The following is a 21,280-nucleotide window of genomic DNA, read 5'->3' as shown; positions in this document are numbered from 1 at the left end:
CGGATGTTATGTTTGTTATAGGCACTTCTAGCATTTGTGTTGTGAGAGGCAAAGATCCTGCGAGGTATCAAAGAGGCTCATTCTCAGCTGATGCGTTATTTATTTTGTATCGCAAAATTGAGATCTTGAAACGTATTGTGCATACCTTCTTTCATTTGTACAGATTTCACTTCAGTTATGATGGGAGACGTTAATCGGCGACAGGACCGGGCGAACCGTGAGCTTAAAAATATGGTTTCGGCCAACGTTTTTTATTGTAAGGTGCGTTTGACTGTGGGTCAGAGAAGCGCTGTTCCGGTGGCGCGCGCACAACGTTTATTAGTTTCCAGCGCGAGAAAAGGGCTAACCGCCATTTTGCACCCGGCCGCAAAATACAAGAGCTAAATAGCGGCTATTTTGTGTTAGCAGTTTAACTAGAACTGGCTACGCAGTTTGTTGTTGTTTATCCAGTGAACCTGGTCGTGGATTGTCGGCTGACCAGATCTCAGCTGTCGCGTTCTATGTCCCGAGATTTGCCTTTGCCTGAGTTTTCGAAATCGTGAGGGCTTGCAGATACTGGAAAGTCAGAGTCGATAAAGCGTGGAGCTGAAAAAAAAACACAGCAGGTCAAATAGCAACTGAGGAGCAGGAGAGCCGACGTTTCGGTTCAGGTCCTGATCTGAAACGTCGACTTCTCTGTTGCTTAACCTGCTGTGCTTTTTCCAGCTCCATACTTTATTGACCCTTGTACTGAGACTTGCTGGCTTTCTCCTCGAAACTAATCGCATTTCACATATTTGTTTCTTATTAGCTGATATCTAATCCGAAAGTGGTTCTGCAACCATTTTCAGTTCTTGTATTTCTTGATGTAAACTTGTCCCTTCACACTAGTCGTTTCAATGTTGCAAAGTTTGTTTCTCAAGTTGATCTTCGGGAGGCCTTCAGCAGTACAATTTAAGTAATACAGAAAATCACCTGCAGTGGATGTGACCAGAGTTGCCACATGCTCTCTTATCCTACAAAATTTCAGTTCGTGTTAATACTTGTTTGAAGTTACATGATTGCTGAGTCCTTACCAAGTCTCAATTAACTCTAGTTTGAAAGGATGGTAGAAGATCTGCTTGAAAGGAACAAAATTGATGATGATCTCCCTTTTGGTGAGTTTGGAACCAGGAGATATGGAAAGTAAGGGAGGAAATTGCGAGACCTCTTACAAAAATACTTATATCATCTATGTTAAAAATCACACAACACCAGATTATAGTCCAACAGGTTTATTTGCTAGAATTTGGTGCGCTGCCTCTTCCTCAGGAAGCTAGTGGTGCAGGATCATAAGTTACAGAATTTATAGCACATGATCATAGTGACATGCAACTGATATGATATCTTGAACAATATTGTGACTTTTCACTTTGTCCACCCCAGTCCAACACCGGCAGCACCTCCTCATGCATCATCTATAACTATGGGTGAGTGCCTGCTGACTGGAAGTTGGCTAATGTTGTATCTTTGTTTAAGAAAGTTTGTAAGGAGAAATGGGAACTATAGATCTATGAGTCGATATTGGTTGCGGGTATTTTTTGGAGGTGATTATAATAGATCGGATTTATGGACATTGAGGCAAAAATCAATTGGGGATAGCCGGCGTGGGTTTGTGAGGAAAATAATGTCTCACAAACTTGATTGAGTTTTTTGAGAAGGTTACCAAAAAGGTTGATGACAGAGCAGTAGACATTTGTTTTATTTGGATTTTAATAAAGCCAAAGGTTTCGTATGGTAGGCTAATTAGTAAAGTTAGGTTACATGGGATTCAGGGTGAGCTTGCCAATTGGATACATAATTGACTGCAAACAGAATATGGTAGTGGAGGGTTGCTTTTCAGACTAGAAGACTGTGATCAGCAGTGTTCCACAGGGAGTGATTCTGTGTTCTCTTTTGTTTGTCATTTATATAAATGACTTGGATGAGAATGTAGAAGGTATGATTAATAAGTTTGTGGATGACACCAAAATTGGTGAAAAGTAGACAGTGAAGACAATTTTCTAAGATTGGAAAGTGATTTTGATTAAACTGAGATATGGCAAATGGAGTTCAATCTGGATAAATGTGAGTTATTGCAAACAAGAGTGAGGCTCATACAATTAATGGTAGGGCCTTGAGTGTTGTAGAACAGAAGGATCTAGGGGTGCAGGTATGTAATTCTTTGAAGTTTGCATGGTGGTGGTTAAAAAGGCATTTGGCATACTTGCCTTCATTGCTCAGTTCTTTGAATATACGAGTTGGGAAGTGATGTTGAGTTTGTACAGGACATTGGTGAAGCTTTTTCTGGAATACTGTGTCCAGTTCTGGTCACTCTGTTATAGGAAGGCTATTATCAAGCTGGAGAGGGTTCAGAAGAGATTTACCAGGATGTTCCAGGGTATGGAAGATTTGAATTACAATGGAAGGCTGGATAGGCTGTGACTTTTTTTACTGGAGTGTAGGAGATTGAAAGGCGACCTATTATAAAATAATGAGAGGCATAGACTGAGTTAATGGTGGTTGTCTTTTGCCTCGGATGGAGGATTTCAAGACTAGGGCACATTTTTAAGGTGAGAGGAGAGAGATTTAAAAAAAGACACAAGGGGCAGATTTTTTACATGGTGCGGTTTGTGTGTGGAATGAATTGTTAAAGGTTTAAAAGACATTTTGCTAAGTACATGAATAGGAAAGGTTTGGAAGGGTATGGGACAGGAGCTGGCAGGCGGGACTAGTTAGTTTGGGATTATGTTCAGCATGGACTGGTTGAACCGAAGGGTCTGTATTCGTGCTGTAAGACTGTATCACTCTAGGTCTAAGTCACTTTCACGTGAAAACCAAATGCTCTAAAAATGGAATAGCAAAAATTGATTTGCCTTCACTTCAAATGTGAGTTGGAGTACTCTTGTACTACCTTGCCTAATTTAACACAAGCTGAGAGTTAAATATGAAACTGATTTTGTGTAATACAATGTGCTTTGTGGAATCTTCCATGTTTTAGTTGAGCTGAGGCTGGATGGAAGAGTGAGTTGTGTGGTTGCAGCAGAGATGCGGCATTCTGATTTGGATAGACTGAGTGAGTAGGCAAATACATGGCAGATGCTGTATAATGTGAGGTTATCCACTTTGGGAGCAAAAGCAGGAAGACAGCAAACAATTTGGCTATAAATTCAGAGAGGCAAATGTTCAAAGATACCTGAGTGTCCTCAGTAACTGTTATAGAGTCATAGAGATGTGCAGCATGTAAGGCGACCCTTTGGTCCAACTTGTCCATGCTGACCAGATATCTTAAATTAATCTAGTATCATTTGCCAGCATTTGGCACATATCCTTCTAAACCTTTCCAATTCATGTACCCATTCAGATGTTGTAATTGTATCAGCCTCCACCACTTCCTCTGGCAGTTTATTCCATATACATACCACCCTCTGCATGAAAAAATTGCCCCTTAGGTCCCTTCTATATCTATCCTTCTCCTCTCACCTTAAACTTGTGCCTTCTAGTTTTGGAAAAGATCTTGGCTGTTCATCCGATCCATGTCCCTCGTAATTTTATAAACCTCTATAAGGTCAACCCTCATCTTCCACCTCTCCAGGGAAAATAGCCCCAGTGTATTCAGCCTCTCCCTATAGCTCAAACCTTCCAACCCTGGCAACATCCTTCTACATTTTTTCTGAACCCTTTCACATTTCACAACATCCTTCCGATAGGAGGGAGACCAGAATTGAACTCAGTATTCCAAAAGTGGCCTAACCATTATCCTGTACAGCTGCAACATAACCTATACACAACGCACTGATCAATAAAGGTATGTGTACCAAATGCAGCCTTCACTAGCCTGTTTACCCGTGACTCCATTTTTAAGGAACTATGAATCTGCACTCTGAGGTCTCTTTGTTCAGCAACACCCTCCAGGACCTTACTATTAAGCGTACAAGTCCAGTCCAGATTTGCCTTTCCAAAATGTAGTACCTCACATTTATCTAAATTAAATTAACCTAGTCTGGTTACAGGCCTCCAGTCTGCAAGGTAACTCTCCACCACTACTACTTCTACCTTCAAGCCAGTTGTGTATCCAAATGGCTAGTTTTCCCTGTATGGAGAAAGTGAGGTCTGCAGATGCTGGAGATCAGAGCTGGAAATGTGTTGCTGGAAAAGCGCAGCAGGTCAGGCAGCATCCAGGGAACAGGAGAATCGACGTTTCGGGCATAAGCCCTTCTTCAGGAATGAAGAAGGGCTTATGCCCGAAACGTCGATTCTCCTGTTCCCTGGATGCTGCCTGACCTGCTGCGCTTTTCCAGCAACACATTTCCAGCTAGTTTTCCCTGTATACCATGTGATCTAATCTTGCTTAGCATGAGGAACCTTGTCGAACATCTTACTGAGGTCCATGTAGATCCCTCCACTGCTCCCATCAGCTACTCCTTGTCCCATTCGATCAAGGTCCCATTGTACTCTGAGGTAACCTTCTTGGCTGTCCACTACACCACCAATTTTGGTGTCATTTGTAAACTTCCTAACCATATCTCCTATATTCATATCCAAATAATTTATGTAAATGACAAAAAGTATCAGATCCAGCACCAATCCTTGTGGCACACTGCTGGTCACAGGCCTCAAGTTCAAAAAGTAACCCTCCACCACTGTCCTCTCTCTCCTCCATTCAGGACAGTTATGTATCCAAATGGTTACTAATTAAGTATTCCACGTGATCTAAACTTGCTAACTAGTCTACCATATGGAACCTTGTCAAACCTAGTGCCAGAGACCGGGTTCAATTCCCAACTCAGGCGACTGACTGTGTGGAGTTTGCACATTCTCCCCGTGTCTGCGTGGGTTTCCTCCCACAGTCCAAAGATGTGCAGGTCAGGTGAATTGGCCATGCTAAATTGCCTGTAGTGTTAGGTGAATGGGGTAAATGTAGGGGTATGGTGGGTTGCGGGTCGGTGTGGACTTGTTGGGCCGGAGGGCCTGTTTCCACACTGTAAGTAATCTAGTTAATCTTACTGAAGTTCATATAGCTCACGTCCACTGCACTGCCTTCACCAAGCCTTTTCGTCACTTCTTCAAAAACCCTCAATCAAGTTAATGAGACACTATTTCCAAAGCACAAAGCCATGTTGACTATCCCTAACCAGGCCTTGTCTTTACAAATACATGTAAATCCTGTCCCTCAAAATCCCCTCCAACAACTTCCCCTGCACTGATGTCAGGCTCACCGGTCCATAGTTCCCTGGCTTTTCCTTTATCACCTTTCTGAAATAATGGCATCATGTTAGCCAACCTCCAGTTTTCTGGCACCTCACCATGGCGATCAATAATACAATTCTAACAGGACTAAACAGGTTTGGTGAAGGATGGATAATCCTGATGGTAGGGGATTCTGCAATCAGAGATCATAGTTTAAGGATAAGTGTTCAACCCTTTTAGGATTTAGATAAGAATTTTCTTCACTGGAGTGGTGAACCTGTGGAATTCATTATCACAAAGTTTTTGAGGCCAAAATAGTGTTTTCAAGTAAATGGTATATATAAGCCTTCTGACTAAAGGAATATAAGGGGAGGTAGGCATGATTTTGACTAAGTGCTAAATGAACAAGTGACAGTTTATTTCTTGGTATGGTGTGTGGGAGCTTGTAGTGTTCTTCTGTGACTGACTTATGTCTTTTAAGATAAAGGCAAACTTGATTTATGTAGCATATTGTAAGCAAATGTGAGGTTATCTGTTTTGAATAGACCCAGGATACTTTCTGAATGATATAAAGTTAAATACAGTGGATGTTCAAAGTACCTTTTGGGGTTCAAGTGCATAATCTTTAAAATATCACGAATAGGTGTAAAAAAGAAAATCTCAAAACCTAATGGAATACTGACCGTTGTATCTCGAGGAGTGGAGTACAGGATGCAGGCAGATGGTTACTCCTGTTGGCATCTTGTTTAAAACTCTGCAGTCCAGAGCTCACTCAGTACCACAGTAAAAGCAAAATACTATAATTGCTGGAAATTCATTTGAAAAAAGTGTGTACTGGAGGAACTCGGCAGGTTTGGCAACATTTATGGAGAGAGACAGACCAGAGTTAAATATTAAATAAGTACCACCAATCCTGAGTTTCTCCAGCTTTTCTTTTTATTTCACTCCGTACTGCTCTGGAGCATCGAATTTTGATTTTCAAGTTCAAGCTGTAGAGTGGAAAGGCGTTGGGCAGTTAGGAGGCAAGTTATTATTGATTGGATGCCAGCTTCTCGCCAGCTCTTCGTGTCCCAGATCTAGCTACTTTTCTCATCAGTAATGAGCCTTCAAGATGTTGATGGGCCTTCAACAATGCAAATACTGTTGTTAAGGGGCAATTATTGAACTCTAACTGGAGATAGTTGTTGCCTGTGTGATTTGAATACTAATTTGCCATTTATAGCCAAAGCCTATGCATGACTTGCTGCATTCAGGTGTACAGTACTCTCTTGTCTGAAGAGTTGCAATTCAAATTGAACTGTGCAATTATGTGAGTGCCCTACTTTTGAACATATTAACAAGACTAGTTTCATCATGAAGTGACTGAAGATGATGAACAGTCTTCAGCAACTCCTACAGCTGAGATGTTTGTATCTGATAGCCACAACCATTGTCGCTTTCACCAAGTATGACTCCAAACCTTGGAGTGCTTTTTTTTTAATCCCTTCAATTTATTTTATTCAGACGCCTTGATGTTATAATCAGTAAATTTTGATGCCAAGAGTAACCATTATCACCTCACCTCTGGATTCTACTTTTGGTCTGTGTCTCATGTGAGGTCTGGAGCTGCAGCATCCTGTCAGATTCCAAGCAGTATGAACAAGTCAGCTTTTGTTGCTCAATAGCACTGTTTACAAAACCTTCTAAACCATAAGGTTCTCTGATCTGGAGATATGATCAAATGCTATGATCCTCAACTAAGATTATCTCTAAAATGAAACAAAATATGATTTTATGGTTACAGTTTCATAACCTATATTGATAGCAATTGAGTTTAAGAGACTGTTAATACATTTTCAAATGGATAAAAAAAATTGTGTATCGATAACATTTTATGCTCACACTTTGAATATCCTACATTTGTATTTCTTTGTATTTCAATTTTAGATTTGTGATGTTCGTTGTACATCTGAGATGAACCTTAAAATGCATTTCCTTGGCTTGAAACATAAAAAGGTAGGAGCACCAAATATAAAAGCTTAATTTGAATATGAATGGAAAATGGTTGTGACTGAAAGAGCCGACTAATGTGGTTCTATTCCTGACTTTGCTGGAGATCCTATGATTGAAGGCTTTTCAGATACTTGACACTTTGTAAGTTTTTCTCTCTTTGAAGTGACCATATTTTTGACTTTTGTATTAAAATGTTGATCTAAAGTACAAAATGACAAATCTATTACTATTGTAAGCTTGTATGTGTATCACTGTAATGTAACTGTTCATTTGCAGTGTCGTATTAGAAATAAGTACCCATGTGTGGAATCACAGAATTGTTATGGTGCAGGAGGAGGCCATTCGGACCTTGGTGTCTGCACTGGCACTGTGAGCATTATGGCACAGTGAAAGGCTTCAGTTTGTTTTTTCATGTTCCATGTGACCGATTTCAAAATCTGTTCAAGGTTTCATTAACATTGAAATACTTGCAATTTAATGTTGCATTTGGTTCTCTATACAGACCATTTTATGAACATATGCCTTTTGGTTTATTGTGGATGGGTGCAAAATTTGCTCTAGTCTTATCCGGAGCTGTATACAAATCACCAACATACGAGGTCAATGAGTTACTTCGATAAGAACCACATTCATCAGTGTCTGATGTCTTCAGTTGGTCACAGAATTACAAAAACAATTTTATTTGCTCCGCTCTAATCCTGTAGCTGTCTGATCTTAAATTATTAGAGACTAAACAAAAATGAGGTGAGACTGCTATCCTCTGGCTGTCAACTTGTGGCAGATGAGTAACTTAATTGTTTTGAAACGACATATGTCATTGGGCCTTACTAGCTAGTACACATGATCAAAGTTTTTATATGCTGTATTGATTATTGTCACTGTTTTTTTGTTTAAAATTTAGCTTTCATTGTAGACAAGTATTCTGGCAGTTTTATTAATGTCCTTCAATGACTAGTGACTGGAAAACAACAGTGAAAGGTTCAACTTGATGTGTCTCCAGATGCAGCCTGACTTAATGTCTTATTGCATTTTTTTAAATAACTATAGTTTATCTTGGAAATACTTTTACCTGATTTGAGAGACAAGTCTCTTTGTTCTTACTGGATTTTGGCAAATATATCCAGTTTTCAGTTAAAAACATGATTCCTCATCATTTTCTTCCTTCTTTCATGTTGATTCCTCGTGAAAGGCTGTAAAAGGATAATCGTAGCCAAAGCAATTAGCTTCTCAAAAAAACCAAACATGACATAAAATCAACAGGGTGAAAAATGTTTTGAATCCTTCATATCTAATCTAATTAAAGCAATACTTGCCCAAACATTTTGGCTAAACCAGCCAAATGTTTTTCTGCATCAGTGGGATGTCTATAAATATATTTCACTTGAAATAAAAATACATTCACCCCATTAGTAGACATGACTTAGAATTTGTCTCTGAGTTTGGGGTGGGTTCTGATTATTCAAAAATGTTTTGTTGAATTAGAGTTCTTCTGCTACTGTGGTGCAGGATATGGGGTTGGGGCTTGGTTGTATTGGATAAGGTGTTTATTTTTGTTTGGGCCCTCTATATATATATATTATTTATTGTCATTTAAAGGGAAAGACTTTCTTTAACCCTGTTGGTCTCTAGTTGCAGGTATTTGTACAAGAACGTTGGCTAGCCATTTTGTTGTTGTCGTCCGATATCAGGCGAAAGCTTGGTATCTATATCGCTATAAGACCATAGATAAGGGAACTGAAGTAGGTTATTTGGCCCTTGAATTCTTCTCCACCATTCACTGAGACCATGCTTGAATCGCCAATCCTCAACTTCACTTGCTTGACTTTTCTGCAGAGTTCTGAAGAAGGGTTGCCTTGACCCAAAACATTAACTCTGGTTTCACTTCACAGATGCTGCTAGACCTGCTGAGTTTTTCTAGCAATTTCTATTTTTGTTTCTGAGTTGCAGCATCAGTCGTTCTTTCGGGGTTTTTCCTCCACAGATTTACTAACTTCAGAAGAAATTCGTCCTCTTCTGTCTTAAATATAAAATCCCTTACTCTGAGATAATGCTCTCTGGTTCTAGAATCTCTCATAACGAGAAACAACCTGTCTGCACCTATTCTATCAATCTCCCCAAGAATATTGTTTTGTTTCAAAAAGGTTCTCTCTCATTTTCCTGAGCTCCACTGAATAACGGTGCAATCTACTCAACATTTCTTAAGTCAGTCCCTCTAAACATGGAATCTCCAGACTGCCTTCATCACCAGTCTAACTTTCCTTAAAAAAGGGGACTTACTGTTGACAGTATTCTTAATGTCTAACTGGTGCTTAAATAGTTTTAGAAAGATTATTTATTTTAAGTTTTCCTCCTTTGAAATAAAGACCAACGTTCCATTTGCTGTCCTTATTACCTGCTGAGCATGTATCCTAACCTGTCACTTATGCATAAAATCACTCAAATCTCAAGACAGTTTTCTATAGTCTTTCTCCAATTAAGTAATGAAGCGGCATGGTGAAAACATTGCTGCCTCACGGTGCCAAGGACTCTGGTTAAATTCTAGCCTTGGGTGACTATGCAAATTTTGCTCGTTCTTCCCAGCCTGAGTTCTCAAATTTCCTCTAAATCCAAAGATGTGCAAGTTCGGTGGATTGGACATGCTAACTTGGCCTGTAGTGTTCAGGGATATGGAGTTAGGTGGATGAGCATGTTAAATCCGGAGTTCTGGGAATAGAGTGCTGTTCAGAGGGTCAGTGCAGGCCTGATGAGCCAAATGGCCTCTACCTGCACTGCAGTGATTCTATGAATATTCAGCTTCAGTATTCTTCCTGCCAAAGTGCATAAACTTACATTTTCCCACGTTATATTCCATCTAAAATTTTGCCCACTTGCTTAACCTTTCTATATCCTCCTACGGGCTCTGTGTCATCACTACTTGCCTTTCCATCTATTTTTGTCATTCTCAAATTGATACATATTTCAGGCCGCAGCACTGATCCGTAATTGCAGTCCACTTGTTACAAAATGCTATTCCCTTCCCTTTTTTTAATTAGTTAGCCAGTCTTCTATTCATTTTAATACCCCAACACCAGGGGCTTTTATCTTAAATAGCCAACCATGTGGTACCATATCAAGTGCCTTTTGGAAATTCAAAGATATTACAACCACTGCTTCCCCTTTATCTATTCTGCTTGTTATCACCTTCATTAATAATATTTATCAAGAATGGTAATCTCCTTCATGAAGCCATGCTGAATGCTCTTAGTTACGTAATGTATTTCTAAATGCTGTGCTAATGCATCCTTTTTAATTGACTTTAACATTTTCTCAATAAGGTATAACACAATGATCATAGAAATGTGATTGAGATTAAGTAGCTGGTAAGATTTATGCTTTCTCCCTCACTCCATTATGTACATTGCACATCCTTGAACCAGAATTGGTAGGCAGGTAAATGTAACTGCCTCTAGCTTTGAACATTATGTAAATGCATTATGAATTAGATTTTTTTCTAATTTTTTATGCAGAAAAGGTAGCACTTCAACTTAGACTGAGGCCCAGAATTAGCCAAATAGTCTAAGTATTCTATGAAATTAACAAAAAATTATCTTAACATGCTACATTCTCCTAGACCAAAACAATATCCCTTCTTCTATATGATTGCAAATAACTGAATTTGGAACATGGCCTGTTGGATTGCTCTGATCTAATGCTCTTAAAGAATGGTCAAGGCATTATCAAGATTGTTGAATAGTAATCTTGGTAAACATGTAAATGCCACAAGCCTCATCCAGTCAAATAAGCTTCATCCTGTCACGTTTTGCAGGGAACTTCTGAACATGCAGAAGGTCAGTTTCATAAGACAAGTATAGAATGTTGCTATTAAAAAAACTCTTCCACCTCTTAAAACTTTGTGCATAGCTATGATAATTATAGCAAAATTATTGAATGTCTTTAGGCAACAAATACAGGCTAAAATAGTAAAGCAAGAGAAAAAACTTGATGCAGACTTGACTTCTTTTGCTTAGTCCAACGTTAATGCTTTTTCCTCCTCTTCTAGGCTTGTCTATCTTTTTTGCAATTCCTTGAGTCAAAGCAGCAACTGATGTCATGGCATTTTGATGGAAGAAGTGTTTTTTCTTGTTCTTGTGGTTACATGGACTGAAATTATGCAAAGACTTTGTGCTCAAGCAGACTTGATGTACTTTGTTATTTTGATCCTCTGTGCTATGCAAATCTCTGGCTGTTTGGCAACACTTTTAAAATATTGTCCCTTCAAGCATCCTTTATCAAATCATAGTAGAAAGATATGCTGGGGTGCAATATATTCATCCTCACACCAAATAGATGTAATAGAAGATAGGTCTGTACAATTTGGCCCATCCAGCAGTCGAACTACTCTTGCCAATACTTTCTGTTCTTCTTTTACATCTGGGAAAATAAAGTCTTAATAAATTTCTGTCTGAATCTACACTTGGGAAATAAATTAGCTATTCAAAATCTTATCAAGCAATAAATGAAATTTCCCCATAAACCTGTCCCTCATCTCTCATTTGTCCTGGATAACACTTTACATAAATATATATACCTAGTTCTCATACAAAAATACAACACCAATGAAACTAATTATTTAATGAAGCAAGATTATTTAATGTAGCAAATATTAAATATGATATTAGACTTAACTGATTTTTATTGCTGTTTTTATTTGCATCTAGAAAATAAAACTTTTTTCCCCTTTAACTTGGGGGAGAAAAAACTTTTATTAATGATCAAGTAAGTAGATTTCTAGGCAGATGTGAACCTAATTGGTTTACTGATTCATGAGTTACTTATGTTATCTTTTACATTTGTATCTTTTGGATTTGCACTTATGTTGTAGTTGTATGTACTCAGTAGTGTTCATTTGGAGGAAATGTTGAGCCATCATTAGGGTCACCAAGTGTGTATTCTGCAGTGCCTTCAATTACAGCAGTTGATCATTTGTTCAAGATAGTCGACTTGGTTTAACTCAGTAATTTCTACATGTTAGATAAGGAATTAGACAATGGAATAATTTAACGCAGTTAGGATGCAAAATTGTCTGTTTTGTCATTAGATTTTAGATGGCTATATTGGTAAATAAAGTCAATATGAATGCAGAGATCAGTTGCTTTGCATGGGATTCAGTTGATATTACTTGTCTCATCAGTTGATATTACTTGATTTTACAGTATTGCTTGAATATTTTGCTATAATTGCTAAATCTGCTTTTAGTCTCAAACGAAAGTCTCATTTCTTGTTTTCACCTTTTAACTTTGCCTGTCATTGTAGACATGTAACAAAGTACATGAGTTACTAAGAATCTGACTGTTGGAAAAGAAATTACAATGATTGGTACTGCCCAGTAGAGTGTGAGCTGTCCAGTTGTTCAACCTCACTGACTTTTGAACAAAAGACATCCTTTTGAAGACAAGCAAAGCTGTTAGCCAGTCTTTAAATATTCCCTTTCAAACATTTGACTCATCAACCAATGAATTTGATGGGACAACTTTACTTATTATTTGGTTGTAACTTGTGCCGTGACCACCTAGTTCTGGGTGGTTACCAGCTCTAGTTGAATTGAAAGAAAAATACACAAATCAAGCAATTCAGTAGGAGAAAATGGATAGAACTCTTCGTATCCAGAGTTTGTTATAACTTTTTTTTTTACAAAAAAAGGTTTCAGTTTCTTGATTCCAAAGCTCAGAGTCCTACCAAATCATTTTCACATGTCCAGTGGGCATTTTAATGTTTGTCGTACTGATAACTGGTACACAAACATGTTTTTGTGCATTTGCATAGGGAAGGACTTGACTCTGAGGACATTTCATTCACAATATTTAGTGCCTCAAAAAATAGAGTCTTGGAATACACAGGCTCTGGTACACCAAGTAAGTAGAGGTTGCAAGACATTTTCAACAAAGTGGGCAGAAAATACCACTTGCCCAGCAAATGTGTTTTGAATAAAGTTGCTGGTTATTAGCACAATATGCTTTTAAGTCCAAATGATGTAAGAAAGTCTTACAGTATTCAGATGTTTGACATCATGTGATTTAAAGAATTTCCATCTTTAAAGTGTGTTTTCAATGTGTTTGAGTATAGTAAAATTACTAATGATGTAATTTTACTAATTCAACTTTATAATATACTTTGGACATTGTTGTTGAATTAATCGTGTGATTTTTTTTTTCTGCCGTAGTCAGAAAAATATGAAAGAGCTCAAGTGAATTTTTGCAGAATTTACCCGGACAAGTCCCTTTTCTTGAATAAAACAAATGGAAAGATGACCTTCTGGGCACAACTAAGTCTGCAAAATATCATTGTTAATGAAATCTTTCAGTTTTATGTCCCAACAGAAGCAATCCTGCTAACTTTTTTTTTCTGTTTAATTTCCTCGATGGTTCCTCCCGAACTTCATATGACAGAATGAGGGAAGCTTTAAAAATGGTAAGTATTACAAGATTCATGTAGGATCTTGTTATCTTTTACAGACATGTAGAAAGTCTGACACTTAAATTTTATTTAAACTGAATCATACACTGACTCGAACAAGTTTACTTTCAGTTGTAAACCTTAAAATAGTTTACCTTAAAATAATTTGTGGCCCAAGGGGATAACTGAACACTCCTGTTTCAGTTTGCATCTTTTCCACAAGGTGAGCTTTGAGCTTGGTTTTTGTGCTTCATCCCAGTCTTGTGCCATTGCAATATGCATTGCCACCAACTCTCAAAGTCGATGGATTGGCACAGTGGAAATAAGCACATTGGCAGGCTGAAGGAGTCAACACTTTTTTGACTTGTGCATCATTCTGGCTGTGAAGCTTTGAGTATTTTTACTCTGAAGCTTTGTTCGCCAATTGCTCTGATTACTTGTGACTTCAGATTACTACAGCTTTTACAAAACCACCAAAAGAATTTTTAAATGACGTCTAATGGTTTTGGAGAATATAAAAGAAACCATTTATCTATCTTTTGACCTCCGTGCCACCATTTCACTTTTTCACCATTCTTAAACACTTCAGTATTTTTGTCCAGTTCTCTTTTCACTTTGTTTTTATTAGTGTGTATCTTTAGTTTTCTTTTGCATTTGAATCACCTTCATTTTTGGACCTGGGAAACAGAAGTCTCTTTTTTTTTGTTTTGCTGCATAGCTCTGCCCAAGATACTGCTGGGTCAGTGTAATATTCAGTCGCTGGTGTAAATGTGGTTTGAAAAACCATTTCTGCAAACAAGTGCTCCTTTTTATTGAGCATTTGTTTTAAAATGCACTATTGTTCTCACTCTGATTATGGAACAAGGGTTGGTGATTCAACTTTCCCTTCTGGACTTGATGTATAATTTTCCGGTTCAAAAGTGATGTGCTCAGTATTTGGCCTGACACCAAAGTGAAGAACAATACTGCGACATGATTGACCCACATTCCTTAAAATATTACATGTTAATTTACATGGCTTGGACTATAAATTAACTGTATCTCTGTAACAAGATTAAAAATCCACTTGGGCCTAGATTTGATGACAAGAATTTGCATTGTCTATGCCAGCATTACTGCAGCTAGTTATGCAAGGTTTTTGGAAAGACATTACAAACCCCATGATGAGCATGGATGGGTATATGCCCTTATCACAATATGATAGCCCACTTGTAACATTATGGAGTACCATGAGTGGTAACGTTTTGCAAGAATTGTGTTGCTGTCAGAATGTTGACTGAAAGTGCTCATAGTATGCTACTAGTTTATAGACAAGTGACAGAAGTTTGCTGGTACTTTTTTTTTGGGGGGGGTGTGGGCAGGGGGGTAAGCTTGCCCTCTTTCAACTAAGAGTAAAAATGGTACTGTATTTGAAGCAAAGTGAAATATTTGCTTCATTCCTTGCAGTAAATGCTTAATGTTTCTGCCAACCTCAACTTCAGCTCTTTGAAGGCATTGATTGGAGCATGCATATTTATATAAGGACAGTCAAACAAAACTAGGTGCAGGGCTTCCACTAACAGGGGTTTCCATAAATCCAAGCATTGCAATATTGTAGTGTTGGTCATTGGACCACTTCCTTTATAATTTTGCTGATAGATGCACACTTGAATTATTTTGGTCATTAATCACATGTAAATATGACTTGGTAAATCAAAATCCTCGACAACATTGTAGCATTACAATTCTTTCCATCAAATATTCAGTCTAGACGTTCATAGTTGACTTGTCTGTTGTGTAGGCTATTATATGGAACGCTAACTGCTTTAAAACTGTGCACTAAGTTTTACTGAACTGTTGTAGCATCGGCAAATCCAAAGACCAAGACACTACAGATGGATCAGAGAGTTTTGAGAAGCTGAGCCAAACTTAAGATCGGTGCAAACTTAAGTTTGGTCCTGAGTCTTCAACATTTTGCTCATACTGTGGATTGCGAAGAGGCAAATATCTAATGTTCTGCACCTGGTACAGCCAGCCGGGGAGTGTTGTGTCAGCACCAATCCATTTAGTAGATTACTGGCCTGGATTAGACAGCTTTTGCTGTGAACGCTCCTGGCTAAGAAATTCACAAAAAAAACCCTCCAGATGTCAATGTGTATTTTCTTTAAAGCTTAATATTGGAAGATCCAGGCCAGTAAATTACTGAATGTATATTACTTCACTATCTCTGCATGCATCCCATTCATGAGAAAGATAAGCGGGCAAAACCTGGCAGATGGAACATACCTCGGATTATGCAGTTTGGCGGGAAGAATAATGGAGCTGAATATGATTTAAAAGGAGAATAACTGCAATACAGAAGGACTTCGGGATCTTTGTGTATGAATCATAAAAACCTAGCACCCAAGCTCAGCAAGTAATAGTGTAGGTGAATGAACAGATGGTATTTATTTTAAAGGGAATATAGTCCTTTTTTTTTAGAAAAGGAGGCCTTTCTAAAACTGTATAAGATACTATTTAGACCATGCTTAAAATACTGTGAACAGTTTTGGCCTTTGTTTTTTTCACCTATGGGACATGAGCATTGATAACCAGGCCAAAATTTATTGTCCATCCCTAGTTGTGCTTGAGATGATTGTGGTGATCTGCCTTGCTGTAATCCATGTACTGTAGGGAGATCCACTATGCCATTAGGGAGGGAATTCCAGGATTTCAACACAGGGATAGTGAAAGAGTGTTAACATATTTCCAAGTCAGGATGACAAGTGGATTTGAGGGGAACTTACAGGTGTGTTTTCATGTATCTGTCACTCTTGTCCTTTTTGAAAGAAATGGTCATGAGTTTGTTGAAGGATCTGTGGTGAATTTCTCCATTTCTTGTAGATATAACACACTATAGCTACAGAGTGTCAGTGATGTCCCTCAGCTGCCTTTTTACCTCATCAAAGGTCTTCCTCTTGCGAATCACAACTGCAGAAAAGTGCTGGAAAAGCATAATTCCTGATCTTTTGTATATCAGAGCCTGTGGATCCTTCCCCAGTGCTCTGGAGACTTCCAGTACCACTTGCTTATCTCTGTAGTGCTGGAGTCGCACTAGGACCGAGAGGGGGCACTGGTCCGATCTGGGCCTGCACACTACGATTGGTGGGCCTGCCCCGACTTCCAGCTTCAAAAACTGTAGGAGCCATTGCTCTAAGAAGCTGACGAGCTGGCCTTCTTCCTCCTTCCGGCAGATGTTCTTCTGACGGCCTCAATTTTCAAGGTCATCAACCTGCTGTTCCAAAGCCCGTATCTGCCGTTCCAGGACCTGGACCCGATCTGCCGAGGATTCTACCGTGGTTTCGGAGGCCGTGGTCCGTTGCTCCACCTCCACAATGCGCTGCCCAAGATACTGGATCTCCAAGTCATGTTTCTGCAGCATGACCGAGATCAGTTCCAGCCTGGTACGGGTCTCCTCCGCCTCTGAACCGATCTTCGCTCGGAGTTTCATAAACTCCGAGACGAGGCTCTGCTCCACAGGTAAATCCCTGGGACTGCTCATGGAGGCTGACGCCGCGGACTTGTCCATTGCTGAAGGAGGGTGCCCTGCTTGTTGTGATCCTCGCTGTCCCTTCCGTTTAGTCATTTTTTTTCTAACTATTTTAAACTAACACACAGCAACTCTGGGGGTCAAAAACTAACAATTTCTACCGCAATGCATAATAAAGGGAGAGTGAGTGCACCACTTTGTCTGGGTTCTGGTGCAGAGCTCAGCAGAGCAGACCTACTGGATCGCCACCATCTTGAAACTGCCCGGCTGCGTTGTTAACTGCATTCAAGGTCAAGGTAGACTGATTGATTTTATTTTAATCGGTAAGGGAATCCAGGGTTTAAGGATAGCACAGCAAAGCGGTGTTAAGAATTATCAGATCAGCCATGAGCTCATTGAATGGTGGATCAGATCTAATGGGCTGAAGGTGTCTCTTTCTGGTTCATTGAATACCTCTGGGGATTTATCTTCAGTGAAAAGCCTTTTTGTCTCAATGTTAAGGCACTGAGGCATTAAATCTTCTCAATTGAGTCTTTTATAGTTTACATATTTACTGTTTAGATTACCATCAAAATGTCAGTGTGAAATTTGGGAAGATAGAATATCAAGTATGATATTTGTATTTTAAAAGAAATATCTTGGCAGTAAATTGGGACATGCGCTGTCGTCAGCATGCACAAACCACGTTGGAGGATCCATTTAATAGAGCATTTAGTCTTTGCGTGGTTCCTGCTCTATTTGATCTTGTGTCCTGAAAAAATCCTTTTCAATTTTAAGACATCTGCTTCAGAAATGCTACTTATTGCATCCATATTTCCACTAATTTTGACTCTGCAGAAAGATTGCCTGTCTTAACACCTACCTTGACCTAACTGATGCTTAAATCTTCTGTAGTTTTATGATCACTTGCATGTTTCTATGAATAGGCAAAATTCCTGTTTTCTTCTGTCCGATTTCTAATCAGCTATGAACTTGTTTGAATTTTCCAATTTGTTCTTTCCTAATTACTTTAATAAAACAGAAAAAAAAATCTGGAGGTATTTAAGGATGACTCCTATTTCCCCCTTCTTTGATTAGAACTTTACCTCAGTCTGTAATTTCCCAAGATTGAAAATTCAGTGGTTGGATTGCAGGGGGAAGCCAAAGTTCATCATTTGTGTGTATTGGTATGCCGTGTGTGATTTGAGGAATTTCTTTAACTGTTGATTTTAACCCATAAGTGTACCCATGAATAATTGAAAATATCAGAAATTTTAAATGCCTTTTGTTGTATGAGGCCCTGGGAATCACACCAGAGTATCTCTAAGTATGTTTTGCCTTTATAGTTCAGTTTGAACTGTATTCTTAATGACAGTGAAGTAATGTGGACTCTGGAGATCTGAAATAGTGCTGGCATAGCCTAAGCAGAACGGGGAATGTCTGTGAAGGAGAGAAAAGTGGTTAATGTTTCAAGTCCAATGTGTCTTCAATGACAAAAGGAATTGAAAAGTCAACTCTGATCTGTCTGCACAAGTGCTGCTGAGTTCCTCTGAACACATGCTGTTTTTATTTCGGCTTTTCTCTTCAAACTTGCCACTACAATCAAAGTCAGATTGCATGGAACCAGTGTCACATCTTGTGACTTTTCCCCATTTTGATGTGGTGTGGAGTTTTACTTTGTAATGAGGCTACTAGGAAATTGATCACTGCTGCCCCTCTGAGTTAAAATCAATTGCGTGGTATTGTTTAGGAAAACAACGTGGATAAAATGTCAGGTGAATCAACTATCTTGAAATTTTGCATGCTCACATTATATTGTTTTGACACATTGGGCCATCCAACACAACCTGTTTATACACTTAGTGTTTGAATAGTTTTCATCCACAGGTGCCCTGGAAGGGTTAAATAGAGGATACAGTTGGCTTAGCATTCCCAGTAAAGTGATAATGGAGTGAATTCTCACTAAAGATGGTACATTTGGCAATCCATCAAACTGATCTTCAAAAATTCGACCTGTTATCAAATCAAATTTCAGAGCCTGAAATAGCCTGAGTAAGACATAGTGGACTTGTTTCCTCAGGTTTGTTACTTACTGTAGAGTTTGCTGACTTATATATTGAAATTCTGTGGAAGAACAGCAGTAACGACTGTGATTTCTATAGTGCCTGAAATGTAATGCATTGTTCAATTGACTTCACAACAACAAAATATAACGCTAAAAGTACAGAATGATTATGGGTTTGATGACCAAGGGATTGATCGAAGGTATATTTTTAAGGCTTGTCTTAAAGGAAAACAAAATGAAGTGGAGTAATCCAAGTACAGCGATTGAATTCCAGAGCTTCAGTTCAATGAAAGTTCAGTTACCATTTAGTTGGGGGACATTGCAATTTAAGCTTATATGTTCAAGAGGCCAGAGTTTAAAAAAAAGTGTGGATATCATGAGAATGTTATGGAGTTGGAGGAAATTGCCCAAATAGGCAGTGATAAGACAGTATGCAAGTCAGATGAGAACAGAAAACTGGATTCTGAAAATTTTGAGTAAAGATAGAAAATACTGGAAATATCTGGATTTGTCCTAATAAAAACATCACCAACCTTAAATCTATTCATCTCGCATTGTGCCTGACCACCCATGTATTTTCAGCTTTTTCTATTATTTATTTGCAGTTGATTTTCTATAGTCTTGTTTCAGTCTACCTTTCAAAATCGTTTTTAAACCCGTGTGCAATCAGTTTTTTTTCAATGGGCATGTTGAATGGGACTTTCGGGCATCCAGTGTAACAGCTGGAAGGGAACATTCCAAAAAATCTGTTCACTGTTGGAGTTGAATAACGAAATGTATAGTCTGCAACTCTTATTTCACCAATGACTTTTCTTTCTTCAGGGCAAACAGGTTTTGTCTAACTTATCCTTACAAGCATAGAAGTTACCCGCCTCTATTGTAGCCAATTCCAAACATTTCTCAACTTCTGTAGGAATTGGCTAGATTCCTTCTATAGAACAGGAGCTGCAAATGGTTGTCCAGAATTTAGATTTATGTTTAATACTATGTTTAAAGGAAATTAACAATTTTCAAATTTTGTTTGGGCCAGGATTTGAACATGCATTTCTCTTATATTGTGGAGCATAAGCACTGACATGAATTTGTTGGGCTGCATGGCCTCTTGTTATGTTATATATCTTGCATAACCTTGTGTAAGTACCTAATAACAGTAAGGAGCAATATTAAAATACCACATACAGTTTTAAGTAGAAGATGGCATAAGTGAAACCATCTAATGTGATGGTGAAATGCAATGTAGCTAATCTTCAATTAATTTTTAAAGCATGATTTTCAGGATGAAAAAGTACAGGGGGAGAATGGGATGAAGCAAAGACAATCATTTTCTTGTATTGATGCACATAACTCAGGGCTGTTTTTCTTTTCCCAAGTGTAGAAACCATTTTTTTAAAGTGCATGAATACATACAATTTCAGTTATGTTATTTCTACTTTTTAATTCTGTTTCTTAGTTCCTGGAACAAAAGGACAGTTTAAAAATGCAGGAGCTAAAACGTTTAACACTGGTATGCATTTTTCTATTCACTATTTCTTAAAATGTGATTAAAATGTTTATTCACTGTTGCACTGTTCTAAGTTCATTGGTTGTAAGGTGGATTTGTATTGATGCTAGTCTTTTTACACTCAACCGTTACTTAGTGACACCCACTTTCGGTGAAAGAATTTTAGAAAAATTGAGTTTCTGGGGCACGTAAGGGAATGTCAAGATTCTTAAGGTAAATTATGCTTCCATGTCCACAAAGCATTTGTGCCTAGTCATTTATAAAATTAATTTATTAATTTTTTCCCCGGTTGAGACTTTTTTTGCTTTTTTATGGTAGGCATTCAATATTCAGCTTTCACCATAACTTGATGTTTTGTTTTGTACTGAAACCTCCAGAAAATGTTGGTACAGCTTTGGACCTGTGTGATACTTCATATCGTGAAGGATTGTTCTGGAACGTAAAATAATACCTTTCAAGATAAATTCAGCTTGAAAGATTGCTATTGCCACAGAATTTGGAGATTGAGAGAGGAATATGTATTTGAGCTTAGAGACCATTTTGTGGATGATACCCCTCAATTATGTAAAACTGTCTGTCGAGGACCTATGTTAACAGCTTATGAACTTGTTTCTTC

The 21,280-nt window shown here is 38.3% G+C and overlaps 1 protein-coding gene across 3 annotated transcripts in view; it reads left to right on the top strand.

The window, feature by feature from the left end:
• Positions 1–21,280, top strand: part of LOC122549862 (uncharacterized) — a 55,646-nt gene that overhangs the window by 79 nt on the left and 34,287 nt on the right. For 2 of the 3 annotated variants that reach the window (XM_087987166.1, XM_043690019.2), the window contains exons 1-5: positions 1–64; positions 164–261; positions 7,114–7,182; positions 13,605–13,626; positions 20,614–20,667. The exon at positions 1–64 is cut by the window's left edge. In XM_087987166.1, coding sequence (XP_087843292.1) covers positions 178–261; positions 7,114–7,182; positions 13,605–13,626; positions 20,614–20,667 — 229 coding nt within the window. In that variant the 5' untranslated portion in view covers positions 1–64; positions 164–177. The remainder of the gene's footprint in view (positions 65–163; positions 262–7,113; positions 7,183–13,604; positions 13,627–20,613; positions 20,668–21,280) is intronic. The other variant, XM_043690018.2, reaches the window with a different exon arrangement.

The sequence above is a fragment of the Chiloscyllium plagiosum genome, unplaced genomic scaffold, assembly GCF_037043375.1.
Source record: "Chiloscyllium plagiosum isolate Xiang-an unplaced genomic scaffold, Cpla_swu_hap1 HiC_scaffold_5, whole genome shotgun sequence".
Classification (NCBI taxonomy): domain Eukaryota; kingdom Metazoa; phylum Chordata; class Chondrichthyes; order Orectolobiformes; family Hemiscylliidae; genus Chiloscyllium; species Chiloscyllium plagiosum.
Note: the sequence above shows the minus strand (reverse complement) of the source record. Positions and strands in the feature narration are given on the sequence as shown.